Here is a 26,493-nt window from a genome sequence, read left to right on the forward strand (position 1 = left end):
TGCTTCGCTCATAAATACTAAAATATCCCAACCATCTGAATAATAGGTCTTTTTTATTAACAGACATCATGAAAATGTCAACAGTAACAAAATTTTTTTAGTCCATTTAAAAAAAAAAAAAAGTGGGTTGGATTGACAAGTCTCCTCCCACAAAATAACTTAATGAGGGAGAGGGTAAAAGAAGGGAGGTTGTGCTCCAATACTTCAATGTAGCTGATATTCAATCCTTCCTTGTGGTATTTACTTGTCAAATGTTTTAAGTGGGTAAAAACTGGCTTACAGCAGCACAGTCTCTTGTTTCAGTTACTATTATGTCAAGGAAAGTGGAATATCAGGCACATTTTACACAGTATTAAAATGGGGGCATGTCACAAAGCAGGATCAGAGTTAGCCGAAAAGCCTTCTGAATACTCCATAACGTCATTTCAGAGGCCAGAGGAGAAAGAACATCTGACTGCTAGTACACTTACAAAGCTAGAGATTACGTTTTTCTTTGTTCACTACCACACAAGCCACACACCTACATTGTGTTTAATAGCATTATTAAGTCAGCAGGCTACTTTAGTGATCCATTTCATGGGACACCCCCAAAAAAACAGGCTGGTAGGCAACACAAGCAAACAGAGAACAGAAGCAGACACAAAAAAGTGAAGCACCATCAGAAAACATGATAGTGAATTAAAGAGAGAGAGGGGGCGGGGGGCTGGGGCTATATACAGAAGGGAGGCTGTCAGTGTGTGCCTTTGTCAACAATACAGGTCACCATGATTACATAGGTATATTTTTTGCAAATCCAGCTGCTTAAAGAAGATTAAAGAAAGAGGTTTCCCTAAAGGAGTAGTGTGAGAGCAGGGCTGTATCAGAGACAGTGTGAATCTGAATGGACAGAGAGTGTAAATAGAAAATATCATCTTGTCCTGCAGGCATGGCTGAACTCTGCTCCCAGTTTTCTTTACCCTTACTTCCTTTGAGATAGACACAGGTGACAAGGGAGGAGGGACATGGACAGTGTTACTAGACAGGAGCCTTAATACACTGTAGTGTGTATATATATAGTATATGTGTATATGTGTGTATGTGTGCTGTATATGCAGGTGTGTGAATGTGTCTCCTCTTTGATGTGTAAATATTGTGTGTTTACATATGTCTCCCTTATGGCAGCAGCTGCATCTTAGGCCTCGCTCTCCCCGGCTGACGAGGTGTTCTGCACTTCCTCCTCCAGGATGGGCACGATCAGGTTGTCCTTGGACATCAGGTTGTACTTCATTACGAAGCGCGTGAACCGGTGACACAGGAATGTTTCATTCTGTACACAAACGCACATCATAGCTATAAAGCGCTGCGTCCTGATTCTTCACCATTCTGCGCAACTGTTTAATTGTCACTTTAACAGCAACTTTGCTAATGAGTTCATGCAAGTTTGAAAACCGAGTTAAATACATATATGGTACTGCCTGTATACTGTACATAGGGCTATTATTTACTCACATATAAATTATAGTTGCCAAACTCATGTCCGCGCATTTATATTTGCAACATAAAGGTCTTTTCTGATGAACCCACCTCATACTTGTCAAATATCTGGCGGTGATGGAAGTAGGCATGAGAGAATATCCTATAGATGCGACGACAGACAGAGCCCAGTTTGGCCACTGACGACTCCTTGATGCTCACCCTGGAAAGACAAATCGGACAAAATGGTAGCTGTTTAAAACTAGAAATTGCATTCCCTGAAGAAAATGCAGTGTGAATGCAGAGAGCTGAAGGAAATTGCTGATGCAATGCTGAAAATGGCTGGAAAAAAGCTGAAATATAGAAGCAAAACTTGGAAGCTGAGAGCCAAAGGAAACTGCCAGCTGAGAGCTAAAGGACATTGCTGAGACAATGAGAGCTGAGAGACAAAATGACTGAAAACTGTAGCTGGGAAATGAGGTGCATTACCTGAAGAAGCTGAGAGCATAAACAAAGCTAAAAGACAAATGATACATTGCCATAGCTGGAAGTAGAAATAAAATGCTGTAAAACTATGGAAGAAGAAATTCTTTTTATTAAAATCAGACAGATGATCTGCATCCTGAACCAGCTGATAGTCCGAACTTCTTAACAGTAAGAATGGAAAGAAATAGGGCTCAGTTTAAGTGTAAACAGCACAGAGACCACAGAGGCTGCTAATAAATTAATGCCATCAGCTGCGTACAGTCAGCTCCATCCAGTCATGGTTAAATTATTGTTATATTAGAAGTTATGGAGAATAACTATATCTGAAGTTTAACAATCTTTGTTGGATTATCAATTTGTTTGTGATAAGGAATTATATTTGGAAGGCTGTAGCCTTTGCTCGTCGGTTTTAACACACAAACCACCGAGTTGATTGGTCACTGGGTTAACAGTATTCAATCTGAATAATCTGCAGTCTCTGAACAGCTTCTGAAACTACCCTCAAAACACACATTTCCTAAATCAGAATGGGGAGGGCTGCAATGTGTCATGTGTCTGAGCATACACACAAACTCCCTGAGAATTCCTTGGACCACTGTGAGCAACATCAGACGTGCACACTGTCGCACACGGTAATTTTATGCGCTACATAGTTTTGCTGTGCACAGAGAAAACGGTAGCAGTGCATGATTGCGCAGGCGCGCAGCTCAGAGGGAACATTGGAGGGCTGTGACTGACAATTTTTAAAAAAATTATAATCCACTGCAACTGACCAGGTGTGGGAATGTGAGAAAGTATGTGCAACCAAGTGAAACACTACGAATGCCCTTTAGGAACGACTGTAAGAGTGCAACACTATTTTCATTTGTATGATTTGTAGTGGCTCGCCCTCTCTATTGCCATGTTCACATATGGACTGGACAGTCAGTAGGTTCATCGCTATGAGCAACTCCTTTCATAGTATCATGTTTGATCATAGTATCATGTTTAATACTATGATGATTAAAGCTGCTTTATGGAAGATGACTCACCTGCTGGGGAAGTATTTGTTGCTATTGAGAAGACAGGCAGCTCCGTCCAGCGTGTGCCTGGTGTAATCAATGGCAGGGCACTGTGGAAGCAACACGCATGAAACTGTCAGTAACTATTTTAAATTACACAACCAAATAAATTATGCTTAGGAATTCATACAAGATACCATCATAGAGGTGATACAAAGTACGCTGCCTCATAGTGGGCTCAGACTAAACCACGGTCTTGACTCACCTCTTTGGGTGTCTTGTGGGCAGCACATAAAAAGATCCACTGCTCCGTGGCTGTCATCTGGGTGCAGGTGTCTGGATGGCACTCGCTCTGCAGGAGCAAAGAGGGCATCGTTACAGCTGACCTTACACTGATACACTATCAAAATCAACATACTTCTAAACCACCACCACCACAGGTAGGCAGGACTCAGACATGATAACTTGGCAAGACAAGCTCAAAAGACAACATCACCAATAAAATTAAATTCTGCTGCCAATCTAACAGTGGAGAATCTAACAGCAGAGCTTACCTGCAGTTTTACAGCTAGTCCATTGAGCTCCAGACAGAACTGCCTGCAAACAGCAACAAAACATCAGCATTATTAGGTTATTTTGTCAGATTCAACTATGATATCTGCTTCAGCAACCAGGTGTTGGTCAAACATTATGATCATTTTTATAATAAGATTTCAACAATTGTTAGTAAGGGGTTATGCTTAAGTTGAGGGCGTGCTGTACAGAACCCACACACACACACATAAAGAATCTGCAACTGTCTACTTCTATTGTATTGTTTCTATCTTCTTGTAAGTGCTTTGTTGTGAAAAATTAATAAATAATGACCATAAGCCCTCAATATTCCAAGACCACGATCAAAAAATATGCCCAAAGCATTTTGGATCACACTTTTTTAAACTCACCTGAGGTGTTCATACTTCCACACCCCCTCATCCTGACCCTCCGGAGGTTCCAGGATTTTGTCGATATTGGAGCAATCTGATCTAATGTTCTGCTGAATATACTGAAACAGAGCCATCAAACACACACATTACAAAACACCCTCATTCAGCCACAACAATGTGATATGGCCATAATATACTGGTGATTCATAATGCAAGTGGTAAGGTGTGTAGTTCATATTTTTTTCAAGTCTATCTTAATGCAAATCTCACCAAACCACATGAAAACTAAAGAGTTATTGGGCAAGATTGTACCACCATGCCCTTCTGCACTGACACACACACAAACACTCAAAATGACAACACACCTGTTGGACAGCCAGGGTGCTGTCCATCTCCTCAAATGACTCATCCGGCCAGTTGTAGAAATCCTATACATGGGGGGAGGACAAATTTAGTCTCCACTCAGAGTGGACAAAGCTGGCATTGTAGCATAACTGTGTTTGAGATTGTTTCCCAGACTACATCAAACAGGTCGAGATGAAAACTCACAATACCTAGACTTGTAAAAATCTGAACTAGATGAACTCAGAGAAACTGTTTGAAACACAGGTTCAGATTTGTGAGACTTTTATCCCATTTAAGAAAACAAACAACACAAAACGGTGATTGTACAGTCTGTTTTCCCATCTAGACCATATTTGATCAGATCCAGATGAAAACCTATTGTAACTAGACTGGTTTAATCTGGACTAGATCAACATGGAAGGTTTAAAGACCGTTTAAAACGCAAACTTCAGATTTGAGAAACCTGTGAATTGGAACTTCAACCATTAGTCGAGCCTGGCGTTACTTCACAATCTGACACACGACATATATGAAGTAAGGACAGTAATACAAACGGACTAACTGACGGCCAATTTGAAGTTTGTTTACAGGGAAAGTATAGCGGACAAAATACGACGTCGCAAAAGTTAACAGCCCTAATTATTCTCCATTACTCACTGCTGTGAAGCTAACTTAATGCTAGTCGATTTGATAACCGGGATGCGACTTCTTCCTGCACAGCTAAGAGCTAAGCACTAACTCACGTTTCTGTGTATGAGGATCATTTATATTCAGCAATTTGAGTTTATACTAATTTAAACAATGATGACAATAGCGCAGATCTCCGACAGAAGAAGCAACACCCAGTGTCGTTTAACGTTACTCCAAGAACTAGACGGAGAACAGCTAACCGCAGCTAACTTAGCTAGCCGTTTCCAGGTCAGGCCCTTCCTATATGTTGTCTGTGACCAAGTTGTCGACAAAAGACGGGTAATAAAACGACGCGGCTCAAATGAGCCAGCTTCCCGCAGTCGTGAGTGCTTGTTAGCAATAATGCTGATATAGTCCTGAGGGGTGAAAACAAACCTTTGCCTTGGTTCCAGGCCGATTCCTCCTGAGAACTGCAGTACCCTCCGCCATGACCATCTCGACAGAATACCCGGATGTTCGTCAGCGGCGGCGTTGTAGCAGCGGAGTCAGTGAACACGGAGCGGCGACACAGATTCACTTCATGTTGACCTCAGTCCGCACCCTCTCATACTTCTGTAGTGTACTTAATCTGAGGTACTTTTACTTTACCGGAGTGTTTCCATTTAAGATCATTTGAACTTGTGGTATGGAGCAGCACAAAAGGGCCCAGGGTCAGGGCCAGAGCCTCGGTTTGGAGTAAGTAACCTAACTACGGAGGCAGGCACAAGGACTACAAATACCCAAATTCAATTGAAAAATCTCGAAATAACTACAAAGATTTGAACTGATCATATAGGGGTGCAAATAAACACACAAAACGACTCCAATCAACCACAAATAGACGCAAAACAACTAGTAAGACCCTGCTTGTGGCTACAAACAGTGAAATTGACTACAAAGAGGCACAGAACAGTCACAAAGGATCACAAATAGGCTACAAAGAGATATCGACTGCAAAGAGAGACAGAACAATCCCAAAGTCAGAAGACAGAAAAAAGACAGATTAACTGGCCACAGACACAAAATGACTAACAACTCCAAACAGACAGAAAACAATGGGGATACAAGGCAACCAGAGATGCAAAACGATTCATATGAGACGCAAATAGGCTACATAGGGACACGTACTGTGTTTATCTATTCAGTAATAAATGTTGGTAGACCATTAAGAAGAACTTCACGCTCCTAAGGAATCAGGGTTTCAGTTATACATGTTAGTATGACAGTATTAAAGGGTGTTTGGTTTCTTAGTTTGTAATGAACCATAATGAACCAAAGGTTGGTGAGTTCACTGTAATTCTGAATGTTAAATATTCATTAATAAAAGGTTCTACAATGCATCAAGTCTGCAGTTATTATTAAGCAGGTTATAGATGGGTTTTGGTCCAGATATCCCACAGCTCTTTTCCTGAAGTGGTCAGTCCATTGGAAAGGTCTCCTTTATGACTGAGAGAGATGTGAGGATAATGTGTTATGTGTGTTATGTGTTATCCTGGAGGAAGATTTTCCACAACCCAAAAGTTGTTCTTTGAACTAATCTATAAATGAATAGATGCATTAATTGTAGATTATGAACACTTTAAATGGTTCCTTACCAGAAAGTGGTACTGACACATTTAGCTTGGAGTTTAAAATGAGATTTAACTTGTTCATGGAAAGTCATGACCATTTCTGTTTAGTAGTATAGAAGAATTAAGTATGTTCCACCCACTGAGAAAGGTCATGAGATGCAGTCAAAAGCTACAAAGAAAGCTTATAAAAGGAATATTTTATTACATCTGTGATGCATATTAGCCGTTTTCAGGAGCAGTGTGGAATCATGACAAAAAATACAATAATTTCAGTTCACCTTTATTATTGTAACAAAATGTGATTAGAATTATTTACAATTGGAATAACATAGAAAAAAACAGACACGAATGAGGCAACTTAATTTCTTCTCTCTAGGGATGACGGGGACTTTACATCAAACAACGAAGACTCATTCGGTGTATTTACCGAGAATGTCTGCGTCACGGAACAGGTAGTAGTCCTAAAGGACGGAATAAGAAACAAAGAAGTTAAACCAAGGAAGGCACAAAAGGAAACAAATCTGAAGTGATTTAGCTGAAAAGCCAGCTTTACTGCACCTTGTCATCCAGTACAACTTTAGTTCCACCATACTCTGGTAGGAGTACTTTCTCTCCAACCTTCACGCTGACCGGCTGCAAGTTCCCTTTCTATGGAGAAAAAGAAAAAAAAAAGAAAGATTCCAAAATATTATTTGATTATAATTATTGATGGTTTTGGGCTGCAATTTATGATGATTTTCATTATCAATTAATCTGCCAAAGATTTTCTTGATTACTTGATGGAACCACTGGATTATAAAATGTCAGGAAAGAAAAAACAATCATGGTTTCCCCAAGATGAAGCCTTCACTTTAAATGTGGGTTTTTTTCTGATAAAAAGTCCAAAACTCCAAAATATGCCATTTGTAATGACACAAAACGAGGAAAATCTGAAATACTTTACATTAGAGGAACAGGAACAAACTATTTTTAAAGCATTTTACCTTCATAAATAACTCAAAAAATTTCAATCAAAATAGTTGGTGATAGAGCTTTCTGTCCGACACGTCTGACATACACAGTGGTTGCACAGGTCATGAGTTTTGGCACTGGCCTGACCGCCACCACTGCTCAGAGCCAAATAGAAACTGTAAAGCACTAAGTATCACTCATGTTTTTTTCACAGAAATATACACAAGTAGCAGGCTGGGAATCACCTGGTTGACAGAGCCAGGTCCTACTGCCATCACAGTGGCTTGCAGCACTTTGCCTTGAGACTTCTCCGGCAGCATGATGCCCCCCTTTGTTACCGTCTCTGCTGTGAGGCGCTCCACCAGCACCCGGTCAAACAAGGGCAGGAATCTTCTGAAGGCCTGTAAATGACCAAACAAAGAGAAAGAATGGGCCAAGAATATCAGAATTAAGTGAGATTTTACTTGTGTAACACCACAGAATAAAGCCCTGAGATTTGCTGTAATAACTCAAGAGTACCACTAGGGGTTGTCTTGAGCTGAGTACTGGCTTTGTGTTACATGAAACCCAAGGACAGTGGATCCCCAACCCCACAGCCTCTGTAGCAGGTTTTGCAATATCTTCAAGCACAAACTGATTAAGATGAATCTCTGTGTATAGTGTAACAACTGTTGCTGCAGGAAAATAAGTATATTTACACATACAGTACTAAAGTACAATTTTTAGGTGCTTGTACATCTGTGTTAAGTAACTTTACTAAATTTCAGAAGGAACATTCTACTCCACCACATCTATTTCATAAATATAACTACTACTTTGCAGATGAAACTGTTGAAAGTTGTGTGGAGGTATGCTGTAGGTTGTTACAGATTACTACCTACTTTTATATACATTTTTCGGCCAATATATATGCACTTTTACTTGAGTAATATTTGAATACAGTGCTTTTACTTGTAAAACATATTTACACCATAGTGTTGCTACTTCTGAATACTTTTTCCACCACTGACAAAAGTTACTCAACTATAGTAAAAAAAAAAAAAGTACACAGGCTTAGTGTTTAGTTAAAATGTAATTAAGTACACAAATCTGGTTAAAACAGAGGAATGATTAATCAGCAATTGTGGTTGTTCTGTTGGGAAAGGGGAAGAAAGGAAAGGAGGACGACAGGGATAAGGCTACAGACAGATTATATAAAGACCGTCTAAAGAATAAACGAGAAGCTGTGTTTGTGAAGTCACCATTTCTTCATTATGTCAAATTTTTCAGTGTAAAGTTTGAAGCAGGACAAGATTTAAAACAGCAGCTGACAACAGTTTAATAACAGCAGATGTAGCAGTGACCTTGGGTGAAGGTTGTCTGGGGAAGAGAAGGTGGGGGTGGAGGGGAAGGGTTTATGGGAGTGGTATCCCAGTTTGTTGACTGGGGAGATGAGGTGACCTTCTACCCCTGAAACAGGGTGGAGGACGAGGCCTGCTCCCTTCACTGATAACACACTTTGATGATAAATGCAGAGGAGGCATCTCAGGATTTTAGGGAATCAGTCAGAAACAAACAGTAAAGTTATGAAAACAGTCATGAGGCAATGACGATGAAACATCCTCCATGGATTTTACCAGTATGAGATAAGATCCAAGGCCATTTAGTCCAGTTTTCCAGAAGGTTCCACTTTGTACTATGTATGAGGTGGTCGCAGGAGCACAGGTTGCGTAATATGGTTCTGATTAACTGTCACCTCCATGAACTGTTAACATTATATCTGCAGCATGTGTCTGATATTTGTTTAGATCAATGAGAGTTAACACCTAACAGTAATTTCATTTCCAAAAGACTTAAAATTATAATGCTCATGAAAGTAGTATTTATTGCAGGTAGTGTTTAGTTATATTAAGTATACTTTTAACACACAGGCAGGTTTTTATTCATGCTTTTTTTTGTCTCTAGTGGTACTTAAATGTCCCATAGCATCTCTTTCATCATGATCAGGTTAATCAGGATATTTTGCAAATCTAATCATGCATAACAATGCATTTCAATACTGGATTATTGGATTCTAATTATTGTTACATTAATGCTATGTGTGATTTTACTGATGCAGCTGATAAAGGTGGAGCTGGGTAGTTACAGTAAATCTAATACAATACACAAATTCTTTATTTGTATGATTATATTTTGTGTTAATAATCTGAATCTGCAAAGTAGGGAACAGCAGGGGAAAGTACATTTGCTCAAGTAAGCAGAATTATAAGGTACTTGTACTTTACAGGAGTATTTTATGCTGCTATATAATTCCGCTCCACCTCATTTCAGAGGCAAATATTGTGCTTTTTACCTTGCAACATTTATTAAAATGGCACAAAAAGACTACATCTGTTATGTGGAAAGGGTTTTGCTCTGATCTGACTAAGGCTGTAACTAATTATGGTTTTCATTGTTGATTAATCTGACAAAGATTTTCTCCGTTAATTGTTTGGTCTACAAAAGTATTGGAAAATGGCCAAAGATGCTCATCAATATGATCAACAGTCTAAAACGGCAGAATATTCAATTTATAATGAAACAAGACAGAGAAAAACAAAAAATGTAAGATTATTCAAATAGTTGCGAGTTGATTGTGGATAAATTATTTGCTTGTCACTTAATAGATTTAATACTTAGATATTACTGATGGTTTCATCTCTAGATTTAACATATGCTCTACATGGTCAGGTCATAAGGTCAGAGTCCAACTGGAAGAAGTCAGAACTGTGTAAAACGAGCATTTAATTCACATTTTACATGACCTAGGACAAGTACAGCAGTATAACATATGTGAAGGATACTAACACCAAACTACACGGTCTATCCTGAATATTTATGAATATTTCTGGATACGTAATTCATCCACATGTGACTGCAGCAGTGGTGACTGACAGGCTCAGTTCAATTACTATAATTTCTCAGCACATGCTCGCAGGAGGTGAAGCCGGTCCACGAATCACGAGGTCGGCGGTTCGACCCCCGGCCCCCCCGGGGAGAGACACCGAACCTACCCCCAATGTGATTTCTATAGTTTATTATAATATAACATTACCTGTGTTCAGCTTCTCACCCGTTTGACCTTGTCATTGGATGTTAACGGAAGCTAACGTAACATTAGCTGCTAATGATAACCAGATATCAAATCAGATAAATATATGACCCTTCTTGTCATTCACCGCTCTGCAGTTTCGGTGACTGTTTCTGGACAAAGTGTCTTACCATTTTATAGAGGTGTTCGTGGTCTGAGAGTCGGCGTGGAGCTGCAGCCCGGGTCCTTCAGGAGCGTGGATCCGTCACACTGAACTGGACTCTCTCTGTCTCCCCAGTCTCCACGTGAGGAAAGCTCTAGAACGCGCATGCGTATTGGACGTGGCAGCCCATTCTTTGCCTAACAGAAAATTCCAGTACACCAACCACCGAAAGCAAAACACCTGTTTCAAGTTTGTATAAATAGAGGTTATTCAGTGAGATCATGAAAAGCACGAGTGATTTAAAATACTTATTTTTAACCATTTCTGTCTCATTCATAGATTTGAAGTTGGAGCAATATTGCACAATGTCAACTTTGACCTTTTCCCCCCTCCAATGGCACACGAGAAAATTCTGGAAACGTCCACCCGGGAACGAGCATGAACACTTATCCTGAATTAAAAGTCACGAACGGTGTCGTTTACAAAAAAAATATTGAAACTCGGAACTATAAACTACACAATTAATTGTAAAGAATGACTTTATTTCATTTATAAGTCTATAAAAGAAAGATATTTGAACTTAAATTGTCCTTATGCAGATTGCGGGGCGTGCCGGTAAATACCCCGGATGTGATAGACCATGTGCAGTTCGGTCTCATTCGCACCATACGGCCGTCCTCTCCTGCAGGAGTTATATCATCCCGTGTTGCAGACCTTGTAGCAGCTACAAGCTTTTTACCTCACAGGTAAGTCCTGACATTTTATAAACTCGTCGTAGCTGACATTTCGAGGTTTTTTACTTTTAGCTAGCGCCGTGTTTTTGTAGCTGTTTTATGTTATCTAAGAGGAAACACTGATCACGACTCAGCTCTAATTCCGCCCAGCATACAGATTTTTCCTCTTAACTGCAAGGACATACATGTTAAAATGTCACCACAGACTTCAACTATTTGTCAAGTTTATCTCTTTCGAGCAACATTCAATCTTAATGTGATATTTAATGTTATCAGAGGAGTGTGGTGTTTGACTGATGAAGAGCTGGGGACAAGTTGCACAGCACCACGGGAAAAGTCTGATGATTAATTATAATGAACATTAATAATAAGAGTTTGTCTCCACTTAGATGAGTATGGCGTGATTATTGATATGACAGTGTGGTGGTCAATCATCGCGCTGATCACAATTGGGATGAGGAGGCGCATGCTTTTACAATTTGACCTTGTGACTCACGACCTGACGAACACACGTGGATTCACAAGGAAATGATTTTGGGGACAAACTTCATCATCTGTGTAACATCTTAACTGGGCTAATACATTTCTAGAAGAGAATCTGAATCTTTCTAAGGTTCTACATTTTCATTACTAATAGATAAAATAAGTGCCATCATGAGTGTGTCCCTCCATCCAAGGGCTTTTTAGTGGCTTTTGTAAAGATTTAGAAAAGTTATTCAGAATTATTGTTTTCATTATGGAGTCATTTGCTTATTATTTTCTAGATGAATCATTTGATCAGTGAAACCAGAAGGTTAAATAAGAAATCAGCAGTCCAAAAACTGTAAAATATGCAGTTTGTGATCATATTTGACAAAGAAAAGTCAAACTACACAGGTTAATACAAAACAAGACAGCATATAAAGTGCTAAATTCATTCAACATTGCCATGTCAGAGTATTGCATCATTTGTCTCAACCCAAGGATTTGTTGTAGTGGTCATTTGTTGAAAAAAAGATAAGAAATTTAATAACAGTCAGGACCAAGGCCAGCATAAATACCTATTAAAGGCTACATTATTAATTGATAAAATAAGAACAATGTTTGCCAAGTAGAGAAAAGCCACAGATATATTAATATTAATTAGTGGGATTCCTGATCTCAGAACAAATATTTGTAGTAATTTAACCCTTTTTAGACTTTTATCAAGCAAAAATGTGCTCACAGCCTCTTAAATCTGAGAACCTTCTGCTTTTCTTTGTTTTTGTATGACTGTCCGCTGAATATCCTAAGCCATCAAGTTGAAGGTGTACCATTTTCCTTTGTTTCCTGACTGAACTTTACCAAACAGTTCATTAAATAATGGAGAAAATAACTGTCAGACTAATGGTCAGTAAAAATAATTATTAGTTGAAACCCTGATTGGACAAAAGATAGTAGCATTTAAAACTTCATAGGCTCATAAATTTGTGAAAGCACATCCATCCATTGACACAGCTGCAAATATACAGCACATTGTTACAGGCTGTTTTGATTATAATTGCACCTTTTTGCACAGTCTCCATCCCATAAATTCATTCATTAATTCATTCACTGGTTGCATGTTTGCCCACTAGTGACCACTAGGGGCAGAGTTAACCTTTGTAACATATAATCTGACCTCCTGTGACACTGGGAGGGAGGAATGAATGGATTTGGACAATAATTGTTCAGGTGTACTTTGCACTCAACACGTGTTGAACTCAATACACATAAGATTGTTTTGTCCTGAACATTCAGTTTTATTAAAAATTTCCATCCATGTCTTTTCTTCCCACAGAGATGTTTCGTCTACCAACAGTCATGAAGCAGGTGAGGCCTGTGTGCCGGGCACTGGCACCTCACCTGACGAGAGCCTACGCTAAAGATGTGAAGTTTGGAGCTGATGCTCGCGCCCTCATGCTGCAGGGAGTTGACCTGCTGGCTGATGCTGTGGCCGTCACCATGGGCCCAAAGGTAGTTTTATTCATCTTGGACTTTTTGAAGGTCCTAAAAAGTCTTAACCCTGAACCCTGCAGAGACCCACTTATTCACTCTTACTCATTTGGTTTTAACTCAAGATGTAATTTGTACTGTGTTATCTCTCTGTTTCAGGGTCGCACTGTCATCATTGAGCAGAGCTGGGGCAGCCCTAAGGTCACCAAGGACGGCGTGACGGTGGCCAAGAGCATCGACCTGAAGGACAAGTACAAGAACATCGGCGCCAAGCTGGTGCAGGATGTGGCCAACAACACCAACGAGGAGGCCGGTGACGGCACCACTACTGCTACGGTGCTGGCCCGTGCCATCGCCAAGGAGGGCTTTGACACCATCAGCAAAGGTGCCAACCCTGTGGAGATTCGCCGTGGAGTCATGTTGGCAGTGGAAGCCGTAATCAATGAGCTGAAAAATCTCTCCAAGCCGGTCACAACCCCTGAGGAGATTGCACAGGTACTCATCATTAGTAGTAAACGATGATGCAGCATCTTGAATTTGTAATGAAGTGCTTAAAAGTAGCTGTAATCAACACATTTTCATTTGAAGAGATATGCACTCCAAGCCAGTAGGGGGCAGAAACATGGCTACAGTAGTGGCCCTCACTACTATGGAATATAATGCACAGTTGAACAATTATTAAAGTTTTAGCATTTAAGAACCATGTGAATATTGGTTAATGATGTCCTTGGTGTTTCAGGTTGCTACAATCTCAGCCAATGGAGACACTGAGATCGGTAACATCATCTCCAATGCCATGAAGAAAGTTGGCCGCAAGGGAGTCATCACTGTCAAGGTTAGATTCAATAGTCACTGACAGGACTACAGATTTGAATTTATGTAAAGCTTGTGAATAATCTGTTGCTCTTTTAGTTGAGTTGACGTAATCAGTACGTGCTTTTCGTCTCAGGATGGGAAGACTCTGCACGACGAGCTGGAAATCATTGAGGGTATGAAGTTTGACCGTGGTTACATCTCCCCTTACTTCATCAACACTGCCAAAGGTAAAGGTGTTCATACTGTCTGCTGCTGAACTTATCTGTTGAACACTTCCCCTGCTCTGTAGGGAACCACCGTGTTAAACTGTCTCTTCCCTCTCTCAGGTCAGAAGTGTGAGTTCCAGGACGCCTACCTGCTGCTGAGTGAGAAGAAGATCTCCAGCGTCCAGAGCATCGTACCAGCTCTGGAGATTGCCAACCAACACCGCAAACCGCTGGTCATTGTTGCTGAGGATGTGGATGGAGAGGCCCTCAGCACCTTGGTGCTCAACAGGTACATCACACTTGTTTTCTGATACCAAAGAATAGCCAGCTGACGGATCATATTACACTGAAAACATTGTTTGAATAAGAGTTAAAAGCAGTTAACTCATTTGCAGGCTTAAGGTTGGGCTTCAGGTAGTTGCTGTTAAAGCCCCAGGCTTTGGAGATAACAGGAAGAACCAGCTGAAGGATATGGCCATCGCCACCGGGGGCACTGTAAGTCAACTTTTCAATCCAGGGTCCTCAATAGTCTTATGAAGCATTGAATTAAATTCCTTAGAAGATATTAAGAAGTCTGAAATTTAATTTACAAAGGTTTTAATGTTTTTTGTTTTGGTTTAAATTGGAACAGAACATACAGGCCTATTTTACATTTATTTCTCTTTTCTTTTCTCCAGGTGTTTGGAGATGAGGCCCTGGGCCTGGCCCTTGAAGACATCCAGCCTCACGACTTCGGTAAGGTCGGCGAGGTGCAGATTACTAAAGATGACACCCTGCTGCTGAGGGGAGGTGGCAGCACAGTTGAGATCGACAAACGGGCAGCAGAGATCGCCGAGCAGCTGGAGAACACCACCAGCGACTACGAGAAGGAGAAACTCAATGAGAGGCTGGCCAAGCTGTCAGACGGAGTGGCTGTGCTCAAGGTATGTCTCAAACAGAAACACAGACTGAGCGAACAACTGATTGCTGTTGTTTTCCTCCAGAAAATAAAGTTGCAATGCCCGTGCCTCCGTTTCAGGTCGGAGGAACAAGTGATGTGGAGGTGAATGAGAAGAAGGACCGTGTGACAGACGCTCTGAACGCCACCCGGGCAGCTGTGGAGGAGGGGATTGTACCAGGTGGAGGCTGCGCTCTGCTGCGCTGCATCCCATCTCTGGATACCCTCAAACCTGCCAACGCTGACCAGAAGATCGGTGAGTAAAACACAGGCACAGGCTCAAAGGACACCCTCATGGCTGCATCTGACAGTGACTGGAAAAATGGAAAATTGGAAGCGGTGACTCTGTCTTCAGTCTACAAAATAATTAAAGTTGTAATGACTGGTATAAAGTGGCACCATAGTGTGATAAAGTGACAGTACATGTAATTTGTTAACTCAAGTTACAGTTAAGTTTATTCACATATCAATACTATATCTATTGTATGTTGTATAGTGGTGAAAACCAAGACTGTGTACATTTACTGTGGCCAGAGATGCTCTGTATATTTTTTTGACGGCACCAATGAAGTCAAATAAGCAGCCATCTCTGCCAATTTCATCTTTGTCATTAATGGGATTTCCTTCCATCCAAACAGGCGTTGATATCATCAGGCGGGCGCTCCGCATCCCCGCCATGACCATCGCCAAAAACGCAGGCGTGGAGGGTTCACTGGTGGTGGAGAAGATCCTGCAGGGATCAGCTGAGATCGGCTACGATGCCATGCAGGGAGAGTACGTCAACATGGTGGAGAAGGGCATCATCGACCCCACCAAGGTACGATGCAGCCAATCAGATTCTGTGTTTGCTCAAATAAAAACATGACTATTCCTGTTTTGATGATAGCAACAGTCTCAACAAGCACACCAAAAGAGTCAGATGCAGAGTGTGTTTTCTTCTTCTCACACTGGCTGTCAACACTGCCACCTTAGTGGTCTAAAGAAAGAGGCTGTTGCATTGTGCAGAATGTAAAGTCCTCTGTGGAAAATGAATGATTTATTTGTGACATGTAGCTCCATAAACTAAATTAACTTGACTTAGCAGGAGTGGTTTGATGTGGAAAATTATCAATTTTCTCATTAACAGACAATTTCATCATTGAGGCCTATTTTGAAGAGGCCTGATGTTGCTATAACAACTGCAGGCGAATGCAAACAGAAGAAAAAAAGCCCTTGAAGTTATGTAGTTCTTTCCCAGTGAGCAGTTCCTCTCAGAACTGTTTAGTCTGAACACACCCGGTGTTAGTTACGGCGTGTGTTGTGTAGTGTGAGTAGCATCTAATGCAGAACATTTAAAAAAAAAAGTCCTGGTATGTTCTGTGTCTACAGGTGGTGAGGACGGCGCTGTTGGACGCTGCAGGAGTAGCCTCTCTGCTCTCCACCGCCGAGGCTGTCGTCACGGAGATCCCCAAGGAGGAGAAGGAGATGCCGGGAGGCATGGGTGGCATGGGAGGCATGGGCGGGATGGGAGGAGGCATGGGTTTCTAAGCCAACCTTCCTGATTTGTTGCTGTACAGACTAATAGGCAGAGTGGTGCTGGGGGTGGCTGAGGAACACAAAGTCCTCCCCAAGAACCTGCAACCACCTCCACCTCCACCAAACTCTGCCCACACTGACTGGCCATGAGTATGTTGGAGCTGCCCCCCCCCTTACACTATTTAATCCCGCCTCCTGCCTCTTTGCCCGGGTTTCTGGAGGAGCCAGCCTCGCCCCCAACTCAGTGCTGCTCTGTCCCATTCACCCGGTCTAGAGGAGGAGACCCCATCGAGCCCAGTTTACTACAACAGATCCATCTTAACAGCTCTGCTCAATGAACCATCTACATGTGCACAAAACTCATAGTTCGTCATGTAAAACGCTCATACAGGTGATGCCATTTTGATCTCTGTAAGAGGTGGTCAAAGATGAAGAATCTTCACAGAAACTAACATAGTATAGGTACTGATGATGCTCTGTATTACCACGAAGAGAGCAGGGCTCGAATGACAAAAGATACCTAGCCAGGAATGTGTCTCTGTCCTTTATTTCTGTCTTTATAGTATTTTGTTAATTCTTTTTTTATATATATATATGTTGTCATGGTTTTTTCCCCAGCTAACATGATGTGGGTTAAAATCTTGTCATTTGATTTAATTAAACCAATTTTCATACAGAACCTGGGCAATTTTCTGTGTCTCTGAAGTTACGTTAAATATTTTATTCATCTGGTGATGGAGATCAGTCGTTCATACCTGACCACAACTGGACAAAGAGTGCCTACAGTATCACCAGGGGCCTGTTTAAAACAACGTAAGATTTAAACGTTTACTGAGGTGTCTGGCGCTTGTGAGTTGTTTTCATGCATGCAGAGTTGTGAGGTTTTTTTTCTGGCTGATTGAATGTGAGAATTGGAGTTTGGACCGTTCAAGGTCTCAGCTATGAAGTCTAAATGTGAAAAACCTGTGGCGCCCACATGCTGTTTACCACTGACCTTCATATATGTGATGTAGAGATCACACATCTCCCCTCTGCTTTAACTATGAGTAACAGAAAACTAAGACAGTAGGTGGTGCTTCTTTTCCACATAAATACATTATTCCTTTGCAAAATGGCAGGTAGCTGTGATCATTTGACTGTTTTGTACGGTGTAGATGTTAATTAATGGTGATTTTTTTAAAAAAATTTAATAAATTCAATTGTTCTGATGTTTTGTTATTTACTTTTGTCACTAAGTCATGTTCCCATTTCTTTTTTTTTCCCATCCCCCCTGAAGTGTTCTTTAGCTGAGGTGTGATGGCCCCTCCACCTGGGCACTAGGTGTCCTTTTTTTGTTTTTCTTGCAGGTGTTGAATGGAGGGTTGTGAGCTGCAAGAGTCATACCTGGGCCCAGCGTGCTGCTGTATGTCACCCTCATTCTGGAGCCTAACTGTCTCCTAGGGGAGGCTCATGTCCCAAGCAGACCTGAATAACAGCTGCAGTGGGAGAGAACAGTCATGCCACAGGGTCCATTTAGTAGCTGCTCTGGAGCTTTCAATCATGTATTCTCTTCAACAGCAGTCAAAGTGTGACCAGTTGTCATGTTCAAATTTCTATTTTTCTGAGCAGTTATAGGACTCTGCCTTCATGTTAGCTTAAAAGCTGAAGTTCAACTTTTATCTTTGGAAACACCAGTAGAGAAAACAATCACACTACAAGGTCCATTTAGTAGCTGTGTTTGAGCTTTCAAGCATATCTGACCGTCAGCAGATGGAGTTTTCTAGTTGTCACCATGTTGTTGATGTTCAAATTTCCATTTTTCAAAGCACTTCAAGGGACTTCTGGCCGTAAAACTACAGTTCAATGTTCATCTTAACCTTTGTAAACGGCAGTTAAAAAAAGGTCCATTTAGTAGCTCGAGCTTTCAGTCACATCAGTTTTCATGTTCAAATTCCCCGTTTTCTTCTCATGTTGACTTATAAGTTGAGATTCACAGCTGAACTTGACAGCGGTTGAGAAAAGAATCTTCTTGGAGCTTTTGAGTGATTACATGATCTTCATCTGCAGGTGTAAATTACAGACTGAAAAACTCCAAGTGCTGATGAAGATCAAGCTACAGCTACTACAGCCAATGAATAGATCTTGTGTTGAGATTGTGCTCCAGTGATCCATGTCACCTTTCAAAGCAGGGAGGGGAAGCCCTGAGAGTTCAAATTAAACTGTGTCCTTTGCCAGCACTGACATTTCCAAACCTTAGGACTGCCTGTTCAGATGCAGCCATGCTTCATACCACCTGCAGGTCTATTCTTACTGCTCACATGATGAACCTATTTCTGTCCAGTCAAGGGGGCCATGAACCACTCTACAGCAGTGTAGAGATAAACCCAAAACAAAGACATGAGTCAGATTTTTTTTTTTTTTTTTTAGAAAAAATAGTTTATAAATCATGCAGTTGGTACATCTTTCTGAAGTCATTCATCACAAAACATCATTTACACAAGAAGTCCTTTTCCTGTTCCATGACAACACACACACACACACGAACCTATTCTCTTTAAAAGCAGTGTGTATACATCTTTCTTACATGATTTCTAAACCAATATTTACACTTAAACTAAGTAATAAATATGTTAAAATGAGTATAATGTTTAAAAATGGAGATAAATATGCTGCCAGTAGGCCGGGAGGCACTCTGTGAGTGATGTGGGTTCAGGGCTGCAGATTAACCTCACTGAAACAGCATCCTGACTGACTGGACAGGTCAAAGTGTCTATGACCAGTATTCATCAAACTACCAAGAGTAAAACCATGGACTTAACTGGAAGATAAAAACTGAAATCCTTCACTTTTACTCTCACTCACAAATGTAATGTTAACATCTTTTGACTTAAAAAATGCTCTTAAATGCCAGAGAGCTGCACAGGAACAGAGCCTCTGTTTTCTGCATTTCAGGCCTTCAAACAAACAAGAATAAATCTGACACTGATTTTATTTACAATCAATGTCTAAACAATCTTCATTGTCTGCCCTTGTCAGTGTTAAACTAAAGTCTCTTTATTATAACATCTCTCTGATGTCTATCAACAAAATGTAGACTGGAAGGTTTGCAGCAGATTTTTTTTCCATTTCATTTGTGTATTTACTCATGATAAACATATACAACTGTGTTAAATTTCTGTGATTAATTAGATTTAGGGATTTGTTTGATTAATGTGGAAGCCCATTTCTGCCAGTGTCATGAAAAATAGATCATGTAGGTCATTGTTGTCCTTCATCAGAAAATAGTGAGAAACTAATTTTTTAATAAAGTTTTCATTAAAATGAATTGCTCACACTCAGCCAACAACTGTTTCACTCTTACACTGGTATTTTAGAGCATTTTAAAGTGTGATTACTCATTCAGGTTTGATAAATACAGGGCCTTGCCTTTGCCTAGTCAGCCAGTTTGGGCCCTTACAACGACAGTGGGGTTTACATGCTTGCTTAGCTGCATTTAAAAATAACACTTACACTGCTCATATTGCACACTTAAGAAAAAAGTAAAACCACCCTTTGCTGTATAATTTAGCAACTCTTATGTCCAGCATCACTCTCTTAATAATGATGAGAGCATAGTGTATGTCACATTAAGAAGAAATAGAAGAAAAAAAAAAAAAAAACACTGCCCCCTACTGAAATAAAGCAAAAAATAAAAGTTCAGCACCTTTTGAAAGGTGTGTATTCCTGATAGTATACAGTACACTTAGTACATCTGTCTGCAGTCATTTTAACACATCCTCCTGCACGTCCTTTTTATACAAAATGTCTAGTGACACAGTGTCTAACCTGCCTCTGCCTCTTTATACTTATAATATATTCTTATTACATACAGTATGTGATTGTCTGTGGTGTCACTGTGCGGTTATCATGCATTATAACCCTAGGCTTGGGCAGAATCAGTCATTACATCCCTTAATATAGTATATGTGTGATTTAATGCTTTTATGTTGTAGTTTTGTGTTGACCAAGTTCCCTGTTATATGTACTAAATACATTTTATCTTCAATCGTCCTTTTTCATCAGTAAAGAAATACCTGAAATGTCTATGTTTCACTTAACATTATAGCAGAATGTCCCATTCAGTGCTTAACATATAGAGAGGAATAGATGCACTTTTATGGGCAAAAATATATTATGTTCACTTAGAGGTGGCCTTGTAGAAAAATATGCCTCTATAAATGAGACAATACAAAAATAAAACAGCCAAATAGTAATGGATCATCCTTACACCTGGTGGGCCTAATCACCCCAGGCCCAGGTATATTAGTTCAGATGCCCAAGCCTAGTTTTAGACATGATTTTTTTCTTGCTGTTTTGTGCCCTTCACATTCAAGTCTCCACAGACAAGCATCAAGGTTTTAACACTATTTGGACCCTGGTCTCACAGTGATTGGTGTTGCTGCTTGTGTCATCACATCATCACTTTAACCTCTTGCACTTCCTGTGGGACTAACTGTAACATAATCTGTAAGTAATGACCCATCTCAGCTGTGAACTGGAGTCTTATACAATACTACATTTTTATTATTCTTCGAGGGCCACAAAAGTTAGAAAATGTGTCATAATAAATCAGCTACTGTCATTAGCTCACTGCACTGCTGTAACCACAGTCTGAATAATCAAGGCTGGGGAAAAAAACGTCTGGTCCAGGGCTGTTACTATGATTATTTTAAAAACTAAACTCTTCCCATCACGACTTTTTCATTGCCAAGGAAGCAGCGTAATAATTTGCACATCACTTGTACTTGTACTTTCTGTTGATCACTTTCTAATTGGTCACACCTGAGTCAATCTCTCACTCAGTCCTGTATAATCCTTTTCCACTGAACTCACATCGGATGTGGGTCAGCTGTCAGAGAAAGTGAAGGATCCTTGAGATTACAGATGGGCCTGTACATGTAATGGGGTTGACCTTGGACAACCCATGAACTGTCTGACACATGAAGCTCAATGTTGTGCACAGTTCATCACAGAAGTAGGGAAAAGGAGCACTGCATTTACCATTATCCAAACTGACTAAATTATAAGATTTAGTCAACACTACAACTTCAAGTAGCTTCACCTCAGGCACAGACCTGCTAAAGGGGGAAATATCTTAAAATGTTCCCTTCTCTCATACAACCTCTAGTGGGCTCATCTGCATCCCAACTACAGCGGGGATCATTTATAAAGATAAAATGTCAAGAATCAACTTGTTCCTGCTCCTTTAAGGACTTTCTGTTTTTCCTGTTTTACATAAATATAAACTGAACATTTTAGATCAAACAACTAATCAATTAATTGAGACAAAAATGTCAGCAGATCGATGATGAAATAGTTGCAGCCTGGATCTCAATACAGGTGATATGCACTTAACTCCCTGAAAATCAAATACTATACATCTCAAAATCAATCTCACTGAAGAGAAAATTAGTCTAATAGGCCTGCAACTAATTAAATTATCAGTTAACTGATTGATTCTTTAGTCTATAAAATGCAGAAAATTGTGAAAATGTCCAGGTCCAAGAGTCCAACACCCAAGGATATTCATTATAATCTATATCTATTAATCAACTAATGAATCAAACAAATGAGTGAGATGACAGGATGTAACACGTCACCATGAGCAGACAAATAAGTTGAACTACCAGAGCTTCTGGAGGACATACTGTCTTCCTGCAGCAGCTTTTTAAATCTGAAGTGGTTGTAAGGTAGTTAGAGCAGTGTAGCTAATGTTGACAGATGTGATGACATGCTCACTTGACCAATCACGACTGACAGCGCTGCTAAGCCATGATTTCACCTCACACTCATAACCTGTGAGCTCAGTTTCACAACCAGGCACAGATTGAGCTCTGATAATGGGAATGACAGTGCAAATAATGTTGAAATGTTTAGCACCAAGGTGAAAATTAGCAGGTGGATCCACATCAGTTATAAAAGATGAGATAGGAAATCGTTGGAATTTGGTCATTGTTGTGGGAAAGGCACTGCAGTTAGAACACAGGTAGTCTCTTCTTTCTGTCTACACTTTCCCCCCTCTCATTTCTCTTTGGCATCGGGCTTTGTGTTTGTCTGCGTTATCTGTGTTTGTGTGTCAGGGGGCAACGCTACGTGTGGTGAATCTCGTGGAACATGAGCTCACGAGGGATAACCGTCTCTGCACCGTATACGTTGGAGGCGCGACGCTCAAATGCTGACACCATCTGCTTCACCACCTCATCGAAGAAGACGTGAGCGAGCTGGGAGTGGAGGAGCGAGCGAAACTCAAAGGAGATCTGTGGAGAGAGAGGCGAGGAGGAGGGAGGGAGAGGAGAGGATAAAGTTAGCAGCTGAATTTCATACTGTATACACGTCAGAGGTCTGTGTGTGTTTGAAACTGATCCAATGAGAAATACAACACTTGCAGCTGAAGACAGGCCAAGTTCAGACACATGGAAGGACCAACACATGATCACAGGACACACACGGAGCAAAGGTTAAATATTTCCCTTCCCTTCTCTAGGGGTGGGAATCTTTAGCAATCTAACAATTTCAAAACAGGATCAATTCTCTATTTAACATGATTCTCGCAATTTGTGCAATTTGTCTCCTTTCTTCTCTTTTCCAACTGAGGCTATGTCCAACCTAGTATGTTGTCATTTTAAAAGGGCATTTTAAAATGATGACTCAGGGAAGGATATGTTGAGATTGATAAGACCCAATCAAGAAGTGAATGTGGATGTCTGTGTTGCTGTTTCTAAAACTCCCTGTTTCTGCGTGTTCTCACACTGACAAGTTTGGAAACATGCAGTGCACTATAAGAACCAGGATGGTGACTCAAACAGTCAAAGTTGAGTATGGAACAATGGACACTTCTCTCCCTCAATTGTTGCAATCTTGGCTATGCAGCAGAAAAGGAGGGACCACCAATGTATTTTCAAACTTGTGAAAATAGCAGCTAAAGAAGGAGGACAAGTTGTTAGCACAGATGAAGGTGTACACAGTGTAGTGCATATAACTGTAAGAACTGAAGTATACAATTGTAGACACAGCAACTGTATTCACAAAATACTTCACCCTTTGTCTTTTAAAGCTAATCATTAAGTCATTAAATCCAAAATGTACCTTTTCAGGAGAAGAACTACCAGATTATTCTTGAATTTGCACATGTTACAGTGAATACAAAAATTGTTTTGGGGGATTTGTCAGTCAGTTCTTATGTGAATCACCCTCCCCTACTTTTTCTCTCTTCGCAGGTTTGACAGCAGATTGCCTGCTGCTTACAGCAAAATATCTCAAGGAAAGTTTTAATCGAAAGCAACTGGACTTAGTTATAGTCTAGAAGACGTTTCACCTCTCATCCAAAAGGCTTCATCAGTTTGTGTTCGCAGCTGACCAGGCTGGGACTGGTCCAACCAACCTGGTTGCTTTCGATTAAAACTTTCCTTGAGATAACTATGACCTGGATGAATGAGAATATTCACAGGCTTACAGCAAAATCCACAGTGCAGGTACGAGGGTAACCCGGGAGGCCAGGGCTGAAGCGCCAAACTGTCTCCAGGTGGTTGAACAGTTTACCGTCTGAACAGGATGCCTGACAAGCAACAAATACACATTAATTGCAACCAAGACTTCTAACTGACTCAAGTCCTCTAATACTGCTACTGACTGCTAAACTTTTTATCGCTCTGTCTGCTGATTTCTGATGGCACTGCCATACCTTGACCAGGTGGGGGCGTACTGTAGTGACAAGAGAGGTGTAGTTCTCCACCACAGGAGGAAAGCCAACAGTTAGTTTGGCCTTGCAGAACCCAGATCGCTTGAAGATCACATCAGATTTCTTACACCAGGGAACAAAGAGGCGGTAGTTTTCCACACCGGCCACCACGTCATATATCTCCTGCATGGAATACCTAAAGAGTCAAGGATGGAAAGAGCCATAAACTCGGAGTGTGCAAATACAACCATGCAGAGCTGCATGTCAGGAAACAGGTGAAGGTTGGTAATTGTGATGTAACACTAGACAAGTCTGGCACGACCCAGTAAAATCTAGGTCAATGAGGAGCAAAGATAGAGAGAGAAAGGGAGGGAGGGAAGAGATGAGGAGAGGCTAAAAGAATTCAAGAGGAAAGGAAAAAAGCATAATAAAATAATAAACAAAATAAAGGCAAGGTGTAATGAATGAGAGACAAATGGAGACAGTCTCCAACTCTACTATTATGTAACTGCATCACTCCAGCTGAGGGGAAAATAGCTGCCGCCGCTTGCGTCTATTTATACAAGCAGATTTAGTGATTATGACCTCTCTATGGAACACAGGAGGACATTTAGCACGTCATACAGAGCCAGCGCACCAGCATTCAAAACGTGATTGGAATTTAAAAATCTGCATTTTAAAGTTTTATATTATTGTATTTGAATGTTGCTCCCTGTAAAGTGTACTGGGACGTCTGTGCATCAAAGCAAAATCAGTTTTACCTCATTAATATGCAAATGTATCAGGAAGACAACCAAAATCGAATCGGATGAGAGTTATGGCCAAAAACGTGTTTTGTGAGGTCAATGTGACCTTCAACCTTTGACCACCACTTAGACTCACCCAATGATTCGTCTCTCGGAGTACTCCTTCCTCTTGGAGAAGGAATCGGCAAGGTTGAAGAAGCTGCGGGCAGGCAACACAACGCTGCGCCCTGGCATGGCTGTACCCAGCAGGGGAGGCATTTGCGTCATCAGGATCCCACATGACGACAGGTATCTGATCACAAAACAAACAATACAGAGACCAACAGGGTGAGGATTTGAATCAATAAAGTAAACTGTCATGAACCACAAAAACAGAGCAGGAGCAGTACACTGGTATCCAAAATATCTGTCACAAGATACAGTTTGATTACTGTCTAGCAATATAATAAGCTACTTCTGTGAGTAATTTAAAGAAACTGTGAGTAAACAGAGGAGCTTGACTGGTTCGTAGCTGCAATAAAGCATGAAAATCTTTCATGAAAATCTGATTATTGAATTCATTCATTAATTTTTTATTTGAAATATCATAATGACAAATACCCCATATATATTGAGCAGCTGTTATGAGCTGAATGTAAGTGCTGTTGATTTGTGTTGTCTCATTTGTTGGTGTGATACAGTAGCTAATGGGGCTCTAAATAAACTTTTCTATTTTTATCAAAATTCTCTTGAAAATGTTGTTATTCCTCTTTTACTACTTCACTGAAAAGTAAAATGTCTCCTTTGGTGTGAGCCCATTCTAGCCTCAAATGTGCAAATGGTTAATTATTTACATATCTAGCAGTAACAGAGCAACATTAGAGGGAAATATCTGGCTCTTAAGCTGCAACATGCTCCACAAGGTAACCAGCTGCTCTTTAACTGTGTCTGTCTGGTGTTTGTTGCTGAGCAGGTAGTGGACAGAGGGTTTTAAGAGCTTTTAGTCTGACAACAGCTGCCTGCTGCTGCTGAAAATGATTCAAATAGAGCAAGTGAAAGTGAACCCAAAAACAAATAATGAGCTGAAATTCTTCATGAAGCTCGATTGAGCCAAAAGGAGCTGCAGATTCAGCCGGCAAATGTCTGTAGGTTAATCACTACCAGAGACAACTTTCACATTGCCAAACTGTCCTCTGATATGATTATAAAAATACAGATTACAGTAGCTTTAATCTTTTCTGTAACAAACCATTAAGGGGACAGGAACTCTTGAGAACAACGACTAGTTTTCTATGATT

The 26,493-nt window shown here is 40.6% G+C and overlaps 3 protein-coding genes across 8 annotated transcripts in view; 1 reads left to right on the forward strand and 2 right to left on the reverse strand.

The window, feature by feature from the left end:
* Positions 1-36: 36 nt before the first annotated feature.
* LOC108902508 (MOB-like protein phocein) lies at positions 37-10,804 on the reverse strand. Of its 3 annotated transcripts, XM_018704392.2 has the most exons (9): positions 10,642-10,804; positions 7,647-7,802; positions 4,231-4,293; positions 3,884-3,984; positions 3,494-3,536; positions 3,205-3,291; positions 2,970-3,049; positions 1,564-1,675; positions 37-1,306 (listed from the first exon to the last, which is right to left on the reverse strand). In XM_018704392.2, the coding sequence occupies exons 1-9, from the start codon at positions 10,642-10,644 to the stop codon at positions 1,172-1,174; spliced, it is 780 nt and encodes a 259-aa protein (XP_018559908.1). In that variant the 5' UTR covers positions 10,645-10,804; the 3' UTR covers positions 37-1,171. The 3 variants fall into 3 exon arrangements, with proteins under 3 accessions (XP_018559908.1, XP_018559905.1, XP_018559906.1); XM_018704389.2 differs by lacking the exons at positions 7,647-7,802; positions 10,642-10,804 and adding an exon at positions 5,276-5,442; XM_018704390.2 differs by lacking the exons at positions 37-1,306; positions 1,564-1,675; positions 2,970-3,049; ... (2 more) ...; positions 3,884-3,984; positions 4,231-4,293 and adding exons at positions 6,715-6,911; positions 7,009-7,098.
* A 401-nt stretch (positions 10,805-11,205) lies between these two features.
* hspd1 (heat shock 60 protein 1) lies at positions 11,206-17,453 on the forward strand. Its single transcript, XM_018704387.2, has 11 exons — positions 11,206-11,359; positions 13,146-13,321; positions 13,460-13,795; positions 14,040-14,135; positions 14,250-14,343; positions 14,443-14,611; positions 14,718-14,817; positions 15,000-15,245; positions 15,341-15,515; positions 15,898-16,076; positions 16,628-17,453. Exons 2-11 carry the CDS (start codon positions 13,148-13,150, stop codon positions 16,784-16,786), a joined length of 1,728 nt encoding a protein of 575 aa, XP_018559903.1. The 5' UTR covers positions 11,206-11,359; positions 13,146-13,147; the 3' UTR covers positions 16,787-17,453.
* Positions 17,454-22,727: 5,274 nt separating this feature from the next.
* coq10b (coenzyme Q10B) overlaps positions 22,728-26,493 on the reverse strand; it is an 86,052-nt gene continuing 82,286 nt past the window's right edge. For all 4 annotated transcript variants that reach the window (XM_051078947.1, XM_051078871.1, XM_051078914.1 and 1 more), the window contains exons 2-5: positions 25,353-25,508; positions 24,474-24,666; positions 24,246-24,347; positions 22,728-23,049 (exon numbers count right to left, since the gene is read on the reverse strand). In XM_051078947.1, coding sequence (XP_050934904.1) covers positions 22,882-23,049; positions 24,246-24,347; positions 24,474-24,666; positions 25,353-25,508 — 619 coding nt within the window. In that variant the 3' untranslated portion in view covers positions 22,728-22,881. The remainder of the gene's footprint in view (positions 23,050-24,245; positions 24,348-24,473; positions 24,667-25,352; positions 25,509-26,493) is intronic.

Source organism: Lates calcarifer, linkage group LG1, assembly GCF_001640805.2.
Source record: "Lates calcarifer isolate ASB-BC8 linkage group LG1, TLL_Latcal_v3, whole genome shotgun sequence".
Taxonomy (NCBI): Eukaryota; Metazoa; Chordata; class Actinopteri; family Centropomidae; genus Lates; species Lates calcarifer.

Excerpts from the sequence above, each read along its gene's own strand:
- LOC108902508 (XM_018704392.2), bottom strand. Across the intron at positions 3,537-3,883 it reads TGGAAGTATGAACACCTCAG|GCAGTTCTGTCTGGAGCTCA; the intron begins GTGAGTTTAAAA and ends TGCTGTTTGCAG. Across the intron at positions 3,292-3,493 it reads GACTAGCTGTAAAACTGCAG|AGCGAGTGCCATCCAGACAC; the intron begins GTAAGCTCTGCT and ends TTGCTCCTGCAG.
- hspd1 (XM_018704387.2), top strand. The coding sequence starts at position 13,148 with ATGTTTCGTCTACCAACAGTCATGAAGCAGGTGAGGCCTGTGTGCCGG. Across the intron at positions 14,344-14,442 it reads CTTCATCAACACTGCCAAAG|GTCAGAAGTGTGAGTTCCAG; the intron begins GTAAAGGTGTTC and ends TCCCTCTCTCAG. Across the intron at positions 15,516-15,897 it reads CAACGCTGACCAGAAGATCG|GCGTTGATATCATCAGGCGG; the intron begins GTGAGTAAAACA and ends CCATCCAAACAG.